At 41.2% G+C, this 15,977-nt stretch overlaps 3 protein-coding genes across 3 annotated transcripts; 2 read left to right on the forward strand and 1 right to left on the reverse strand.

Moving 5' to 3' along the window:
* Nucleotides 1-7,211: 7,211 nt before the first annotated feature.
* LOC133822941 (uncharacterized) lies at nucleotides 7,212-9,099 on the forward strand. The gene is made up of 2 exons (XM_062255418.1): nucleotides 7,212-7,676; nucleotides 8,624-9,099. Exons 1-2 carry the CDS (start codon nucleotides 7,217-7,219, stop codon nucleotides 8,833-8,835), a joined length of 672 nt encoding a protein of 223 aa, XP_062111402.1. The 5' UTR covers nucleotides 7,212-7,216; the 3' UTR covers nucleotides 8,836-9,099.
* Nucleotides 9,100-9,885: 786 nt separating this feature from the next.
* Nucleotides 9,886-12,771, reverse strand: LOC133822943 (folate synthesis bifunctional protein, mitochondrial). Its single transcript, XM_062255420.1, has 3 exons — nucleotides 12,629-12,771; nucleotides 12,170-12,318; nucleotides 9,886-11,816 (listed from the first exon to the last, which is right to left on the reverse strand). The coding sequence occupies exons 2-3, from the start codon at nucleotides 12,228-12,230 to the stop codon at nucleotides 10,348-10,350; spliced, it is 1,530 nt and encodes a 509-aa protein (XP_062111404.1). The 5' UTR covers nucleotides 12,231-12,318; nucleotides 12,629-12,771; the 3' UTR covers nucleotides 9,886-10,347.
* On the forward strand, nucleotides 12,702-15,710 carry LOC133822942 (fructokinase-like 2, chloroplastic). Its single transcript, XM_062255419.1, has 5 exons — nucleotides 12,702-12,916; nucleotides 13,155-13,477; nucleotides 13,581-14,221; nucleotides 14,661-15,132; nucleotides 15,298-15,710. The coding sequence occupies exons 1-5, from the start codon at nucleotides 12,876-12,878 to the stop codon at nucleotides 15,525-15,527; spliced, it is 1,707 nt and encodes a 568-aa protein (XP_062111403.1). The 5' UTR covers nucleotides 12,702-12,875; the 3' UTR covers nucleotides 15,528-15,710.
* The last annotated feature ends 267 nt before the right edge of the window (nucleotides 15,711-15,977 follow it).

Here is a 15,977-nt window from a genome sequence, read left to right on the forward strand (position 1 = left end):
GTTCCAATCTCATTCTTTAGTTTATTTAGTTGTTAGCAAAAAAGCTAATTAACAACTACCATTGTATATAATAAGACAGAAACTAAATACCATCAACAAAATTTAATATATATATATATTATAGTTTAAAATATGAATATACCATGCTTAACAATATACATGGTTCCTCCATTTTTTTTATTTGAATAAGCATAAAAGTACTCTAAGTTACTTACTGCCTCGATAATTTAAACTATTAGCCAAATTTGTGTTTCTCCAATGTAGTAGGCAATATGGTACCCATTTTAGGCACATAAGTGTCATAAGTTATTGCTAAAATTTAGTTTTCATTGTTGAGTAGGTGTAAGATGACCATTTTTGGAGTGTGGACACCCAAAACTATTGCCAAAATTTAGTTATTATTTTTTTTTATAATTTTCTTATTCAAATATGTGCAAAAACACACATTTTGAGAGTACGGTGCACGAGCCAAAACTAATATACTAATTGTTGACGCGGTTCTTCGCCAACAGGAAATTAAGAGAAAAAGAGAAAGGGATTAGTGCTGAAAATAGAACCGTAACAGATATAAGATCTTAGTGAATGAAATAGGTGACTCAAGACACGTTTTTAAGTGGTTCAAAGGTTAAAATCCTTCTACTCCACTAGTCAATATTATTGATATATTCTGGGTATTTGGTTACAAAGTATATCTCTCCAGAGACTATTTTTCCAACCCTTATCAACTCCCAGGGTCTCCATATTTATAAGAGAAGGCACCTGGAAGTTGGTAAGGAGGTCATCCCGTGACCTTCTTATTTGTCATATCAACTCTGTGACATTCATGATTAATTCCTAAACCTGACACATAAGTATGATCAAATCGATAGGTAAGGAGATAATGGGCCGCACGGCCCAACCCAGCCGTGGGTGTCTGAACACGCACGTTCCTGCAGCGTGTCCGAGAAGTCAGGGAGACATCGGACACGTGATGTCAGATATATGCACGTTTATCTTGCGTGTGTTGACTTTACAAGGGGTCATAGCCTCCATATCTAGCTCGTACCACGAGCTGTGCATCTGACTCGACCTTCGGCCTTCCGATTCCTTGCTCCAGTCTTGGGAGTCTTGGCGAGTCCTTGAGGATTCCTCGAGCTAAGGGGGGTACGACCTCAAGACAGGAGCTCCGACATGGGGGATGTTTATGGACTAACCATGATTAGTCCGAAGCTCGGCCTGCTAATCAGCCCGTGGGAAAATCAGGGCGTACAGTCAAACTTCAATTTTTCCCTAGGAGGCTTTCGCGAGGCCGTAATCAGGCAGAACGCCAATTTTTCCATCAGTGGGTATCGTGATTCTGCCCCGAGGAGTCTCTTGCTGATGTAGTAGACTGGCTTCTGAGCTTGGTCCTCTTCTCATACCAGTACGGCGCTAGCTGCATCCTGAGTGACAGCTAGGTAGAGAAAAAGAGGCTCGCCTGCCTTGGGCTTGGATAGCACAGGCGGTTCAGCCAGATGCACCTTCAGGTCGAGGAATGCGCTTTCACACTCTACTGTCCAGTCAAACTTCTTGTTCCCTCGGAGCAGGTTGTAGAAGGGCAAACACTTGTCGGTTGACTTGGAAATGAACCGGTTGAGTGCTGCCACTCTTCCTGTGAAGCCTTGGACATCCTTCCGCGACCTGGGGGAAGGAAGTTCGAGCAGTGACCTGATCTTGTCGGGGTTTGCTTCGATTCCTCGGGTATTGACTATGAACCCCAGGAATTTCCCGGATGTGACACCAAAAGTGCATTTATGGGGATTGAGCCTCATGCCATATTCTCGTAGTACTTTAAAACATCCTTCCAGGTCGGAAACATGGTTGTCGGCAGTCTTTGACTTGACAGGCATGTCATCAACGTATACTTCCATGTTTTTTCCGATCTGGTCCACGAACATTCTATTTACTAGCCTTTGGTAGGTAGCTCCGGCGTTCTTCAGACCGAACGGCATGACCTTGTAGCAATAGACATTAGTCGGGGTCATGAAGCTAGTGTGTTCCTGGTCCGCCGGATTCATCGCGATCTGATTGTAGCCTGAGTACGCGTCCATAAAGGACATGAGCTCGTGCCCCGCCGTGGCATCCACCAGCTGATCGATCCTTGGCAATGGAAAACAATCCTTGGGGCAGGCCTTATTCAGGTCGGAGAAGTCAATGCAGGTCCGCCATTTCCCGTTGGGCTTTGGAACTAGCACGGGATTGGTGACCCAAATTGGAAATTTGGCTTCACGGATAAAGCCACATTTTTTTAGCCGAGCCACTTCTTCTTCAAGGGCTTCAGCTCGGGTTGTTCCTAAACGTCTTTGCTTCTGAGACTTGGCAGGAACGCTTTTGTCCAGGTGGAGCGTGTGCATGATGACACTCGGGCTGATCCCTACCATGTCCTTGTGCGACCATGCGAATACATCTAAATTAGCCCGAAGAAACGTAATCAGCTCCGTCTTCCTCTTGCTACAGAGGTTTTTCCCGAGCTTGACCACCCGTGATGGATTTTGTGTATCAAGGTTCACCTCCTCGAGCTCCTCAATAGCCTGGAGCTCGGACTTGTCTTCGCCTATTCGGGGGTCAATGTCCTCACTAAGGGCGACACTTTCCCCTTTGGCGTTTTGAGGTTTTTCAATCTCAGGAGTCGCCAAGGGTTCCTGGGATTCCTCTTCACTCAGAATGGCCATAGCCAGCTGCCCGGGTTTAGATTTTCCCTTCATGGAAATGCTGTAGCATTCCCTGGCAGCGAGCTGATCGCCCTTGATGGTGCAGATTCCTGTTGAAGTAGGGAATTTCATGGCGAGGTGTCGAATGGAAGTGATAGCCTCGAAAGCTATGAGCGTAGGTCGGCCCAAAATGGCGTTGTAGGCCGCGGAGCAGTTAATGACCACGAACTCGAGTAGTTTAGAGACTGTTCGAGACTCTTCTCCTAGGGTGATCACCAGCTCGATCGTCCCTATCGCTGCCGATCCTTCTCCCGAAAAGCCATACAGCATCATGGAGGTCGCCTTTAGCTCGGCGACGATCAATCCCATCTTTTCTAAGGTGGATCTGAATAGGAGGTTCACCGAGCTTCCGTTGTCTACCAACACTCTCCTTACCTTCCGGTTGGCGAGCTGGACTGCTACAACCAAGGGATCATTATGGGGGAACTGGACATGGCCTGCGTCTTCCTCCGTAAAAGTGATCAGTTGCTTCTCTAATCGTTGCTGTTTTGACTGACGCTGCTCTGGGACGAACTCCACTCCGTTGTGAGCTTTTAATTCATTCACGTATCTCTTCTGGGCGCCTCTGCTCGTGCCAGCCATGTGCGGGCCTCCAGAGATGGTGGATATCTCTCCTCCGACCACGGGAGGAGGGACGTCCTGATCTATCCGAGTCCCGGGCTGACTGGCTGTGGCGTCTGGAGCAGGTCGACTCGCCGGGACCCTGTTCCGTGAGTATTGAGCCAAGGGGCCTGCTCGGATAAGAGTCTCTATCTCATCTTTGAGATGCCTGCAATCGTCGGTATTGTGGCCGACGTCGTTATGAAAACGGCAGAATTTGGAAGTGTCTCTCTTTCCCTTGTGGTGTTTCAATGGTTCCAGCCTCTTCCAGGGGACCCGAGTAGAGTTGGCCAGGAAGATACTTTCCCTGGACTGGGTGAGTTCGGTATATGTCGTGAACACGGGCTTGAACTTGTCTACAGACTTATTCTTCTTTTGGCCGTGTTGATTGTTTTCACCATTCCCCTTTCTTTTGCTTCCGCCGGGCTGGTTATTCTGTGTGACGTCTGGGGTCACTACCACGACCTCCGTCCCCACTCCAGCGGGCTGCTCAGGAACCTGGCTGGTTCCCGCGGCTGAGGCTTCTGCTTCTTCCAAATTTATCCATTCTTGGGCTCTATTAAGGAATTCGTTGACCGAACTGACTCCCTTCTTTTGTATATCCTTCCAGAGATCTCCTCCAACAAGGATTCCAGTTCTCATGGCCATGAGCTTGGAGCTTTCATCCGCGTCCCTAGCTCGGGCAGCGAAGTTCGCGAATCTGCTCAGGTAGGCCTTCAGCGTCTCGCCGGGTTGCTGTCTCACATTGGCCAGGGAGTCGGCCTGAACACGGGCGGCCTGGGAGGCGCGGAATGCCCTTTTGAAGTCAGCTGAGAAGGTCTTCCAGGAGCTGATTGACTGTCTTTTACTTTGCTTGAACCACTGTCTGGCAGGTCCGGTCAGTGTGGAAGGGAAGATCAAGCATCTCAGCTCTAGGCCATCATTAGGGTGTTGAACATCCCTAAATGGTCCGACGGATCTCCGTCCCCGTTGAACTTCGACAAGTGAGGCATACGGAAACCAGATGGGTATGCCGTCGCTGCTATGTTGGGGGCGAAGAGTTCCATCTCATCTCCCGAATCATATTCGTCTTTTTCTTTTTCTGAAAGGAGCTTCCTCATTAGTTCCTCCATCTGAGTTAGGCGCTCGAGGGTTTGGTCCTAAGATCCTTGGTTATTCCGGGGCTGCTCAACAGCTCCGGATCCATTGTACATATTAGGTGGGTTATTGCCCCTCCTATCTTGAGATAGGTTGTTTGGGGCATTCCCTCTGTTACGTACTCCGGATCGCCCCCCCCCCCCCCCCCCCGAGCGAGCCTGACTACCATCTCTAGCCCGATCCTCTCTGTGAGAGTTGAGGCGATCTCGAAGGTCGCTTCCCTGGGTGGTCTGGTGACTTTGTGCTGAACTTAGTCGCTGACGCAGGTCTCCTCCAGAGAGATCACTCCGGTGACTGCCGGTCCAATGACTCCTGTCGGATAGGCTTGGAGTCCGCCTTTGGTGGCGAGGACCTGAGCTTTCTTCCGGCGCCCTGCTACGCCGGGAAGGTCCCGTTGATGGTGGGTTTCTCCTACTACTCCCGTAAGCTGGGATGTCTCGGACGGGCCGAGGAGGAGACGGATATCTGATCGGAGATGGAGGATGCCTGACCGAAGAAGCGATCCTGGTTCCGTCTGGACGGATCAAATTTGGTGGGGGCCTCTCGGCCCTACCAACTTGCTGGTCCCGCGCTGGGCGATCTGGACGAGGCGCAGGACGGTCTTCGGGGACGGGCTGACGTCGTGGGCCCTCCCCGGATCTCCTCCGGGAATTTCCTCGAGCTCTCCTGGGCGTCCTCGAGGATGGTTGAGAGCTAGGAGTTGACGTCCTAACCGAACGGCTGTACTGCCGTTGTCCGGTCCCAGGCATTTCCCCGAAGTTTGCTTCTCGATGGTGCGATGAAGGGGTGGAGTTGGCTGCTGGAAGTCATCCGAACGGCTATGCCTGGACCGATTACCCCGGCGAGACTTAGGAGCCTCACCTTGCCTCTCTCCAACGTTAACGTTGGTTGTGAGAGGGGGTAGTCGGGCCAGGATATCCTGGATTTGCTAACTAGCAGTTGCTAACTGGCTCCTCAGCTGAGCGTTCTCCATCTCCACCGCAGTATAATAACACGGGTTCGGATTAGGTGGCCGGGGCGCCGAACTACCAGTATCGTCTTGGCCCGCTGGCTGCTTTCCTGGGCGCTGCTGGACTTCAGGAATTTTTTCATCAGGGATGGCGGTATGATGAGCCTCTTGCCCATCATGTTGTTCTGTCTCGTTGCCATGCCTGGATCGAGTAGTCACCATAGTTGGATGTTTGTAGCAGCACTAATCGAACTTGCTCTCAATGAAAGCACCAAACTGTTGACGCGGTTCTTCGCCAATAGGAAATTAAGAGAAAAAGATAAAGGGATTAGTGCTAAAAATAGAACCGTAACAGATATAAGATCTTAGTGAATGAAATAGGTGACTCAAGACACGTTTTTAAGTGGTTCAAAGGTTAAAATCCTTCTACTCCACTAGTCAATATTATTGATATATTATGGGTATTTGGTTACAAAGTATATCTCTCCAGAGACTATTTTTCCAACCCTTATCAACTCCCAGGGTCTCCATAATTATAGGAGAAGGCACCTGGAAGTTGGTAAGGAGGTCATCCCGTGACCTTCTTATTTGTCATATCAACTCTGTGACATTCATGATTAATTCCTAAACCTGACACATAAGTATGGTCAAATCGATAGGTAAGGAGATAATGGGCCGCACGGCCCAACCCAGCCGTGGGTGTCTGAACATGCACGTTCCTGCAGCGTGTCCGAGAAGTCAGGGAGATATCGGACACGTGATGTCAGATATATGCACGTTTATCTTGCGTGTGTTGACTTTACAAGGGGTCATAGCCTCCATATCTAGCTCGTACCACGAGCTGTGCATCTGACCCGACCTTCGGCCTTCCGATTCCTTGCTCCAGTCTTGGGAGTCTTGGCGAGTCCTTGAGGATTCCTCGAGCTAAGGGGGGTACAACCTCAAGACAGGAGCTCCGACCTGGGGGATGTTTATGGACTAACCATGATTAGTCCGAAGCTCGGCCTGCTAATCAGCCCGTGGGAAAATCAGGGCGTACACTAATATAAAATAAAACTTATATACCATGCTAATAAATTTATATATCATAATATTTTTTTAACAAAATTAATTGATATGAAATAACAATAACAAAAGTTGACATATTATAACATACAATGCATATATACCGTGTTAATAAAAAAAAAATTACGTATTGTTAAATAATATTAACTATATAACTTTCATGTATCATACTATAAAAAAATATATATATTAACTTAGAAAATAATATACCAATATCACTAAAAAATTGAAAAAAAAATCAATATAACTTTAAAATAAAATTAATTGAACAAAATTAACGTTGATATATTAGGATATTAAAATCACATATTTTTAAATTAATAAAAAAAGATATATTAAAAATAAAATAAAATAAAAAGAAAAATGGTACTTAAAAATAACTACATCTATCAGTTAATTATCGAATGTTATTTGTTATAATTTCTTGGATTTATATTTTTTTTGGACTCTATGTTTTATCTTGTTACCTGTTTGAATCCTATTTTAAGAAATTAATTTTTAGATAATGTATTTTATAAAATAGTTCAAATAAAACTTAAACTCAATTTTGATGAAAAAAAAATTGAATATAAGAACAAAGTAATTAGGCAAAATAATTGTGTTATTATTATGAATTGTTGATTTAATAAATTATTTATAATTTAGCTGAAAAGACTTCACAAAAATCAAATTTAATAGTGAACTTCAACTTTTTATAAAAAATACTATTGGAAAAAGTTAACAAGACAAAATGCATATGAAAAAATTTCTCAAAATTTATTGTTTTGTAATGGGACCATTTGCAAAAAAGCCCACTAATGGAGCTGAACCCAAAGCAGAAGCCAGAAAAACAGAGAGCGGGAGATCGACAAGAGAAAGATTGAGAGTGAGAGAGGTTGGGAAGAGATTACCAATGGCGCAGCAAGCAGTGCAGAAGAACACATTGTACGTGGGAGGACTGGCGGAGGAGGTCAACGAGTCCATACTCCACGCCGCTTTCATACCCTTTGGTGATATCAAAGACGTCAAGACCCCTCTCGACCAAGCCACCCAGAAACATCGCTCTTTTGGCTTCGTCACCTTCCTCGAGCGAGAGGACGCCGCCGCCGCCATGGACAATATGGATGGCGCTGAACTCTATGGCCGAGTCCTCACCGTTAATTATGCTCTCCCTGAGCGCATCAAGGGTGGTGAACAGGGTTGGGCCGCTCAGCCTAGTAAGAAAACACTATCTTTCCCCTTTTATTCTAAAACCCTTTTGCTTGAGTCAACTTTTAGGTTAATTACTTCGAATTGGTTGAGTTTGCTAATTTTGTTGGTGATAGAGATTTTTCGGTGATAATTTATGGTTTGTACTGCGTAATATGTTGAATTCTTCTTCTAAGACTTTGGGTTTAGGGTTTTGGAGTGAGTTTACGCCCAAGGTTGTTCCTTTTCTAGTTCTGACTTTCCCTAACTTCCCGAGATCACTTCTCTGATAATGTACTCGAGTGGGTTGGTAGTCTTATGCGTTGTTATACGAAATCAATGCAGTAGCTCTTGATGGCCAAAGAAAGATTGATTTTTATTGCTCCAAATAGAAAAAGCTTTTGGGTCTCTAGCGTTATTTTTAGCAACCATTTATGATTTGCTTTGTATTTGTCTATCCATTGTTGCAAGCTGAGAATATAGGAAGAAGAAAATAAATTACCTATGACATTGACCGACTCTGTTATGCATATGTTACCTATAGTGTTTCTGAATCATTTGTTCAAACCACTAGCTTTTGGTAGCTGAAAAATGTTACTTTTTGTGCCCCAAAGAAAAAGAAAAAAAATATTTAAAGAATGGCTATTTGGGTCTTCTAATTCATTATCCATTTATAATTTACTTTCTATTTTGTTATGCGTTGTTGCATAATGCATTGCTGAGAATATGGGAGGGAAAAAGAAGTGATAATTAGGGTTCTAGGAAAATCGGATCAATGCAGTAGCTCTTGGTAGCTGTCTAGTTGAAGACAGTTTCCCTTCTATTTTTCCCTCTGTAAAAAAGGGTCGATTGGGCCTTCTAGTTCATTTATGATTTACTTGCATGTTATAACTTAGAATGTATAATCACCACACCTGTTAATACTGTCTGATTTATTGTTTTAAACGAATACATGCCTGGTCTTTTCTTTTGATAGTTTGGGCGGATGCGGACACATGGTTTGAGCGTCAACAACAAGAAGAGGAAATGCTACGTATTCAGGCAGAAAACCGGGCTGCGATGGAGGAGGCAGAAGAGTTGCACAGAAAGAAATTGGCTCAAGAGCGAGAAGGGGAAAAAGAAGAAACGGAGATTAAGGATGATCCCATGGCCAGGGCAGAGGCAGAGGTTTTGAAACAGAATAACTAAACTAACAGCCGTCGGTTTAATATGATTACACACTGGAAGTTTTCTCCCATTCCTTCTTATAATCTGTAAACTATTCCTTTGAAAACGAATGCTCTTAATAATAGATTACATTGCAGCTTAACATGAAACTGATTGGAAAGTTATGTTGAAGTTGAGCAATATCTATCTCTTGAACTTTTATTTGTAAATTTTGCTCACAGAAAATTACTCATTTCTGGTGAGGTCATTTAGTATGCTATAGCCAGCCTTCTGGGAATTCAATCATTCTGGACAGTTAATCAGCTGAGCGCTGTAATTTTATCTTTCCTTTTGCTTGGCATGACAACACGGAATGTGAGTAAAGAAAAGCTCTTGTCATTTCCAATAATTATGAAAGAAATAGCCTTTTCCATAGAGCATGACATGAAACAAAATTTCAATGGAAACAGGCCGTCATTTTGTGAGCCTCTTCTTCCTCTTCCATATATTTGAAATCCATATTTTGAATGGTTCAAGGATCTCTACCTTTCTACTTTTTTCAATTTACTTAGTGCACTTCCAACCACCAAAATACTACTTTTTCTATTTTACTTTAACTTTTAGATTATATCATATATCACTTTTTTTATTTTTTTCTCTATATCATTTAAATATATCATTTAAATATTATATTTTTATTCATTTTAAATATTTTCTCACTTTCAATAATACTTTTATATCTTACAATAATATTTATATATCTTTTAATATTAAAAATATTTATATATATAATGTCAAATATAATTATACTCTGTTTTTAACTAATCTAAATTTATAAATAAAATATATTATTCTAACAATATTTAAATATTAAACTTTTTATTCATTTTGAAATATTTATCTAACTATGAGTCCATAATTAAAGGTATTGTGAAAAGAAAAATTAATAATTACAATTTAAATAAATTAAGCATAAACAACTTTTGACTTGTCGCTAGTTTCACTTAATATAAGATAATCAAAGAAAGAAAGACATTTAAATAAAAAAAAAAACTAGAAATGTAGCTTGAAGAGAGAGAGAGAGAGAGAGGATGAGAAATTAATAAAAAAAATAATTTAAAATATCAACAGTATTTTATAAATATAGCTTGGTCCTGTAGCAAAGGTAAATAATTTATACATAATACAGCAACTATTGGAGTACATTTTTTGACCATTTCTTTAAAAAATTGAAGATTTGTTGATTTTACAGGACATTGTGAGTGCTCTTAACTTATTACGTAGGTGGACTTGCATACACATGTTTACCATATGAAATGTGAAGAAAATTTGTTGAAAGTGCGAATTTGACACTTTCTCCCAGTAAATAGAAAAATACACAGAACTTGACATCTCAGTCCAATAACACAGGCCGTCACCATTATAATTCAGAAATGCAGACCATTATAATTAAGGAGTGCAGCATCCTCCCCCAAATCTGTTCTGGAAAAAATGTGGAGAATAAGAAGCATGTTTTTTGCATAAGAAAAAATTGCACATTTTCTTCTCATTATCTTACACAACTGGTTTTTTCCGTCTCAACATGGCATCACTTAACTTTACAGCATCTAGATTATCTTTCACGTTATGCACTCTCACAATGTTAGCACCAGCCAAAACTCCAGCAGTGACAGAAGCAACAGTGGCAGGATCTCGGTCAACTGCAGCAGGGTGAGCGCATATTTCGCCTAAAAATTTCTTCCTAGAAGGTCCTATAAGTATAGGTGCATGAGACAAAGCCAAACTTTTGTTTGCAATCTCTGTTCGGATGTTTGCCAGCTCTACAAGAATATCCAAATTTTGTTCAGTATTCTTTGAGAATCCAATGCCAGGGTCAATTATTATCCTCCAAGCTGGGATACCAGATACTTCAGCATCTCTCAGTCTTAAGTACAGCTCAGAGGCAACCTGGTTACAAACATTATCATATTGCAAGTTTTCTCTATTCTGCATAGTTGATGGGTTCCCCCTCATGTGCATTGCAATATAAGGAACCTGAAGTTCTGCAACAACCTTAAACATGTCGGAATCTATCTGCCCGGAAGATACATCGTTGACAATATGAGCCCCTTTTCCAACCGCTTCTGAAGCAACTTCTGAGTAGAAAGTATCAACAGAGACAAGTTTTCCTTCTACTTCAGGCATTTCAAGAATGGCTTCTAAAACAGGGATTAGTCTGGCCGTTTCTTCTTCAGGTGAAATCAGAGCAGCCATTGGGCGCGTAGATTGTGCACCAATGTCAATCATATCTGCACCTTCAGAAATCATCAAGCGGACTTGAGACACTGCATTCTCGATAGATTGAAACTTTCCTCCATCACTAAAACTATCTGGCGTTAGATTAAGGATACCCATGACTGAGGTTTTCTGAGACCAGTCCCACAAAACATTATTAATGGGCAAAACCCTCTTCATACCTTCTTTCCCAATTAGAGAATTGCCACCCAATTTCTTCCAGGTTTCAAAAAGATCATTAGCATGAGAAGCGAAAGAATGCCAGCAAGCAACTGTATCGTTCTCAACAGCTGATCCCAGTAAATCCATCACTGGGGCTATTACAAATGGCCTTTCCCAAATTCTTTCATGTGGGATGGTAAGAATATCAGAACTGACCCTAAACTTTCCATAGAACAATACGTCTAAATCAATTGGCCTTGGTCCATACCTTATACCATCAGTACGACCCATGTCCTTTTCAATTTTCTTAAGTGCTCCCAATAGCTCATGAGGTCCAAGCTTAGTAAAAGCTCTAATAGCAGAATTGAGAAAGTGTGGTTGATCAGTCACATAGGCTGGCGCTGTTTCATACAAACAACCATGTCTTACAACATCTATGCCCGATCTTCTCATTAAGCGCAAGGCTTCGTCAAAATTATGCAGCCTGTCACCCACATTGCTACCTAAAGCGATCACTACTTCTTGCTCCTGAGAATGAACTTCCACTCTCACATTTGCCGAAGAATGCAGGAAAGCGAAACGGGACACTGCATGAAGATTCAAACAAAGAAAACTATCAGGAAACTGGCCAAGGCAATAACCTCCATCTTCAAAATCCTTATACCTAGGATTTTTTCCCATTTAGCATCAAGGACCTCCAATATTTACCATAAACAAATCCACTCTTCTGATCTCAAACGATTAAAGATAAATTCTAACCGTATTGAGTATAGAATCTACCAAGATTCAAGTTGGCCACCCCTCAAAAGATAGTTGAGAATTTATCAATCTTAATTTAATCAGTCAAGGAATTATGCACTTTATTCTCTTTCTTTTTGAAAGCCAATAAATGAACAGTTATAATTGAAACACATTGTATATTAATTGAGTTTAAAGTTACCTTTACAATGCTTTGCGAGACCGTTTAATCCAAGTTTACCGGGCAAGAGTTGCTTGAACATGTTCACGTCAGAAGTGGATCCTAATCAAAATGATGCTGAAGTTGATATTCTACCTCCCCCCATACACAGGTCAAATCTCTATCTGAATCTGCATTAATTCACATTAAATGCATAGTTGAAGTTGTTGCTAGATATTTATTTATCCATTTTTAACAAAAGCACATAAAAAAAAAAACTACTTTCCCCAAAGGACCAAAAGAGAGTGAGAATAAATAAATAAAATTGAGAAACCGGCAACTGTTACAGGACAATTTCACCAAACAAAATCCCCAAAAATATATGTATAAACACTTTAGGAATTATATTGTATCAAATTAATACAATTATCATAAACGAAAGAAGCAAATTCGTATCTTGGTTTCTTTATATAAAGATATCAGTGGTGTCAATGGTGGTACCTGTCAGATTAGCCGGAAGGACTGAGGAGAGGAGAAAGAGTCTGCGGCGTGAGAAGAAGAGAACTATGTCTAAAAGCGCGAATTTATAATAGTAAGACACGTGGCAGCTTGAAGACCGTTGATCCTTTTAAAGTGGTGTTTTGGTCATTTCACACTACAGCAAAGTGCCGCAGACTCATCCCGCTAGTACACAGTTCCCTTTCCCAGAAGAGAAAGAGCTGAGATTTAGCTCTCTTTAGCTCCTTCTATGGCGTCTCTATCGTTCACTCACTTGTTCTCATTACCCAGGTTCTGTCTTTTCTATCTAATCCTTTATCTTTCATTGTTTTGCTTTTGTGAAGAAAAAAAGACTTCTTTCTTTTGTTTGGAAGCCATTGTATTGCTTACTTCCATTCATACCAAATATGTGCAAGGAACCCGATTTTGTTGTTGGTTTTCATATGATTTACATAAACCTCTAAACCCCTGAAATGAAAGTAGTCTGTAATGGTTTAAAATGGTGAAATTTTCTGACTGGAATATGCAGGTGCCACTCGAATTGGCCGTCCTGTTATACGTCACGGAAACTTGTACAACTTCAGGAGTTTAGGTTGCAGAATAAGAAGTGGGCTTTTGCTGCTAGAAAGAAAGCTGCAGAGAATTTGGATTCAGAAGCATCAGATGGGGATGAGGTCGTGGTGAAGAAGAAGACGACTAGGACTTCTAAACGGACTTGGAAGAAAGAGATAACGGAAACTCCTGAAGAGGATTCTGAATTGGAGGTAACTAGTGATGGAGAGAGTGTTGATAGCATAGTTTCCGTGTCTAGTAAGGACACTAAGAAGTCTCCACGGAAGACTCGAAAGAAAGGTATTGCCTTTTGTTTTGTGCAACTCTTGCTTGTTTATGTTCCTATATCTTTTGGTCAATCTCGATTGGTCATCACTAAACATGTTATCTTAATTGTTTACAGCTTCTTCTGCTACTAGTAGCTCGGAGAATGTGGTGACTGAGAAGAAGGTAAGGAGGAGGAGGAAGACTAAGCGGAAAGATGATTCTGATAACGAAGATGCGTTTAGTGACTCAGAAATGAGTGAGCCCGAGGAGTCAACTTTTATTGCAAATGTTGAGGATGAAAGTGAGGAAGAGTTAAAAATAGATGAGGGAGAGGATATTAGCTTCACGTATGGTTGGCCGCCACTTGTTTGTTGCTTCGGAGCTGCACAACATGCTTTTGTGCCAGCAGGAAGACCAGCCAATAGACTTGTAGATTATGAAGTACACGAAAGAATGAAAGAAGCTTTGTGGGCTCCTGAAAAATTTGTCAGGGCTCCAGGGGGATCTGCAGGAAGTGTTGCAATTGCTCTTGCCAGCTTAGGTGGTAAAGTTGCTTTCATGGGGAAACTTGGTAGTGATGACTATGGTGAGGCTATGTTGTGTTATATGAATGCCAACAATGTTCAAACCAGATCAGTTCGTATTGATAGTAAACGGGTAACTGCGGTATCACATATGAAAATTAGCAAAAGGGGCCGTTTGAGAATGACTAGTGTTAAACCTTGTGCAGAGGATTCTTTATCAAAGACTGAAATCAATATTGATGTTCTGAAGGAGGTAAAAGATTTTAGTCATTTGGTCCTTCCCTCACATTAATAACTGTTTCCAATTGGTTGATGTTGCTTTTCTTTTTATCCGTGGGTGGGAATTGAACTTGGAAGTTCGAACTATCTGGCATATGTGCCTCTGATTAGATCATTCAGCATTTAATTTTATCTTTTTATCCATGATCCATACAATTGAATTTCAATTGAATTGTTTCTCATGGCCATCCATTTGTTTTGATTGAGTGTCTGATGATCTTCCAAAGACTGGAGTACTGCTTAAAAATTAGCAAGTTTTTTTAAACATAAATGTCTGCCTGGTAGGTTAATGATTGATGATAATTAGAAAACATGTATTAAGTGTTCAAATTGTAGTTAATGTGACTTTTTTTTAATATCTTCTGCTTGATAGTTTTTTCTATGATTTCTGACTTCTGCAACATATTGTGCAGGCAAAGATGTTCTACGTCAGCACACATTCCCTGCTTGATCCAAACATGAGATCAACTACATTGCGAGCAATTAAGATTTCTAAGAAATTAGGAGGAGTTATATTCTATGATGTAAATCTTCCATTGCCCCTTTGGCACTCTAGTGAAGAAGCCAAGACTTTCATACAACAAGTGTGGAATCTTGCAGATATTATTGAAGTTACCAAGCAAGAACTTGAATTCCTATGCGGGATAGCACCCTCAGAGGAATTTGACACCAAAAACAATGCTAAATCTAAATTTGTTCATTACAAACCAGAAGTAGTTGCACCACTTTGGCATGAAAATCTCAAGGTATTGTTCGTGACAAACGGTACTTCCAAGATCCACTACTACACTGCAGAGCACAACGGTGCCATTAATGGGATGGAAGATCCTCTTCTTACTCCTTTTACTGGTGATATGTCAGCATCTGGAGATGGCATTGTAGCAGGTACTATAAGATTTATTTCTTTCAGTTATTTATGGTTGTGCTTGCTTGTGGTTTTAATGACTATATATATATATATAGGTTTAAATAGTTAAGAATGAGTAGCACTGCATTTATTGATGATATGAAACTATAGAAAGATACTTAATTTCTGTCACTTGTTTCCAGCGTTCTTGAGAATGTTGACTGTCCAGCCAGATAGAATTACTGATAAAGGATACTTAGAGCGCACAATTAGGTATGCAATTGATTGTGGGGTCATAGACCAATGGGCCCTTGGACGAGTGCGTGGCTTCCCTCCGAAAGAAGGTATGGAAGAAGAAGTGGTTCCTGATGAAAATGGCATTAGGTCCATAAAAGAAATGGAATACCGCACTGTAGTAGAGTCTGTTAGTTGATCTTGGTTGTAGCACTGACAAGTATAATTTATGCTATTATATCCCTAGAGAAGCTGAGAATTTTCCCTCCTGTAAAGTCGAGATTTTTCTTCTTTTTTTTGGGACAACTAGGATGTAACTTTAATTCTGAACCGCCAATTTTGTATTCCATTGATAGATCACAATCTCACAATTCTTTTAGCACTTGTTTGAGTCTTGAACCCAAAAAAATGTTAATCTTGCTCAATGTTGCATCAATAACTATTCCATTCACTGTTGACAAATTACCCTTTGAAGATAAATATGCTTACTTGCACGACAAGGGTAAGTAATTGGGAGTGAACATTATCTAATTTTAACAGAGAAACATAATAATTAAATTTATTCACACTCAACCGTCCTTGTCTTGGAATGGATTGGGGGTGTAATGTAGTTTTCACATATTAATTTAGAATGGTTGAGAGTAGGTGA

Source organism: Humulus lupulus, chromosome 3, assembly GCF_963169125.1.
Source record: "Humulus lupulus chromosome 3, drHumLupu1.1, whole genome shotgun sequence".
NCBI classification, from domain to species: domain Eukaryota; kingdom Viridiplantae; phylum Streptophyta; class Magnoliopsida; order Rosales; family Cannabaceae; genus Humulus; species Humulus lupulus.

Coding starts and splice junctions, on each gene's coding strand:
- LOC133822941 (XM_062255418.1), top strand. CDS start 7,217: ATGAAAAAATTTCTCAAAATTTATTGTTTTGTAATGGGACCATTTGCA. Junction 7,677..8,623: donor GGGTTGGGCCGCTCAGCCTA/GTAAGAAAACAC, acceptor TTCTTTTGATAG/TTTGGGCGGATGCGGACACA.
- LOC133822943 (XM_062255420.1), bottom strand. CDS start 12,230: ATGTTCAAGCAACTCTTGCCCGGTAAACTTGGATTAAACGGTCTCGCA. Junction 11,817..12,169: donor TCTCGCAAAGCATTGTAAAG/GTAACTTTAAAC, acceptor ATCTTCATGCAG/TGTCCCGTTTCGCTTTCCTG.
- LOC133822942 (XM_062255419.1), top strand. CDS start 12,876: ATGGCGTCTCTATCGTTCACTCACTTGTTCTCATTACCCAG. Junction 13,478..13,580: donor ACGGAAGACTCGAAAGAAAG/GTATTGCCTTTT, acceptor AATTGTTTACAG/CTTCTTCTGCTACTAGTAGC. Junction 15,133..15,297: donor TGGAGATGGCATTGTAGCAG/GTACTATAAGAT, acceptor ACTTGTTTCCAG/CGTTCTTGAGAATGTTGACT.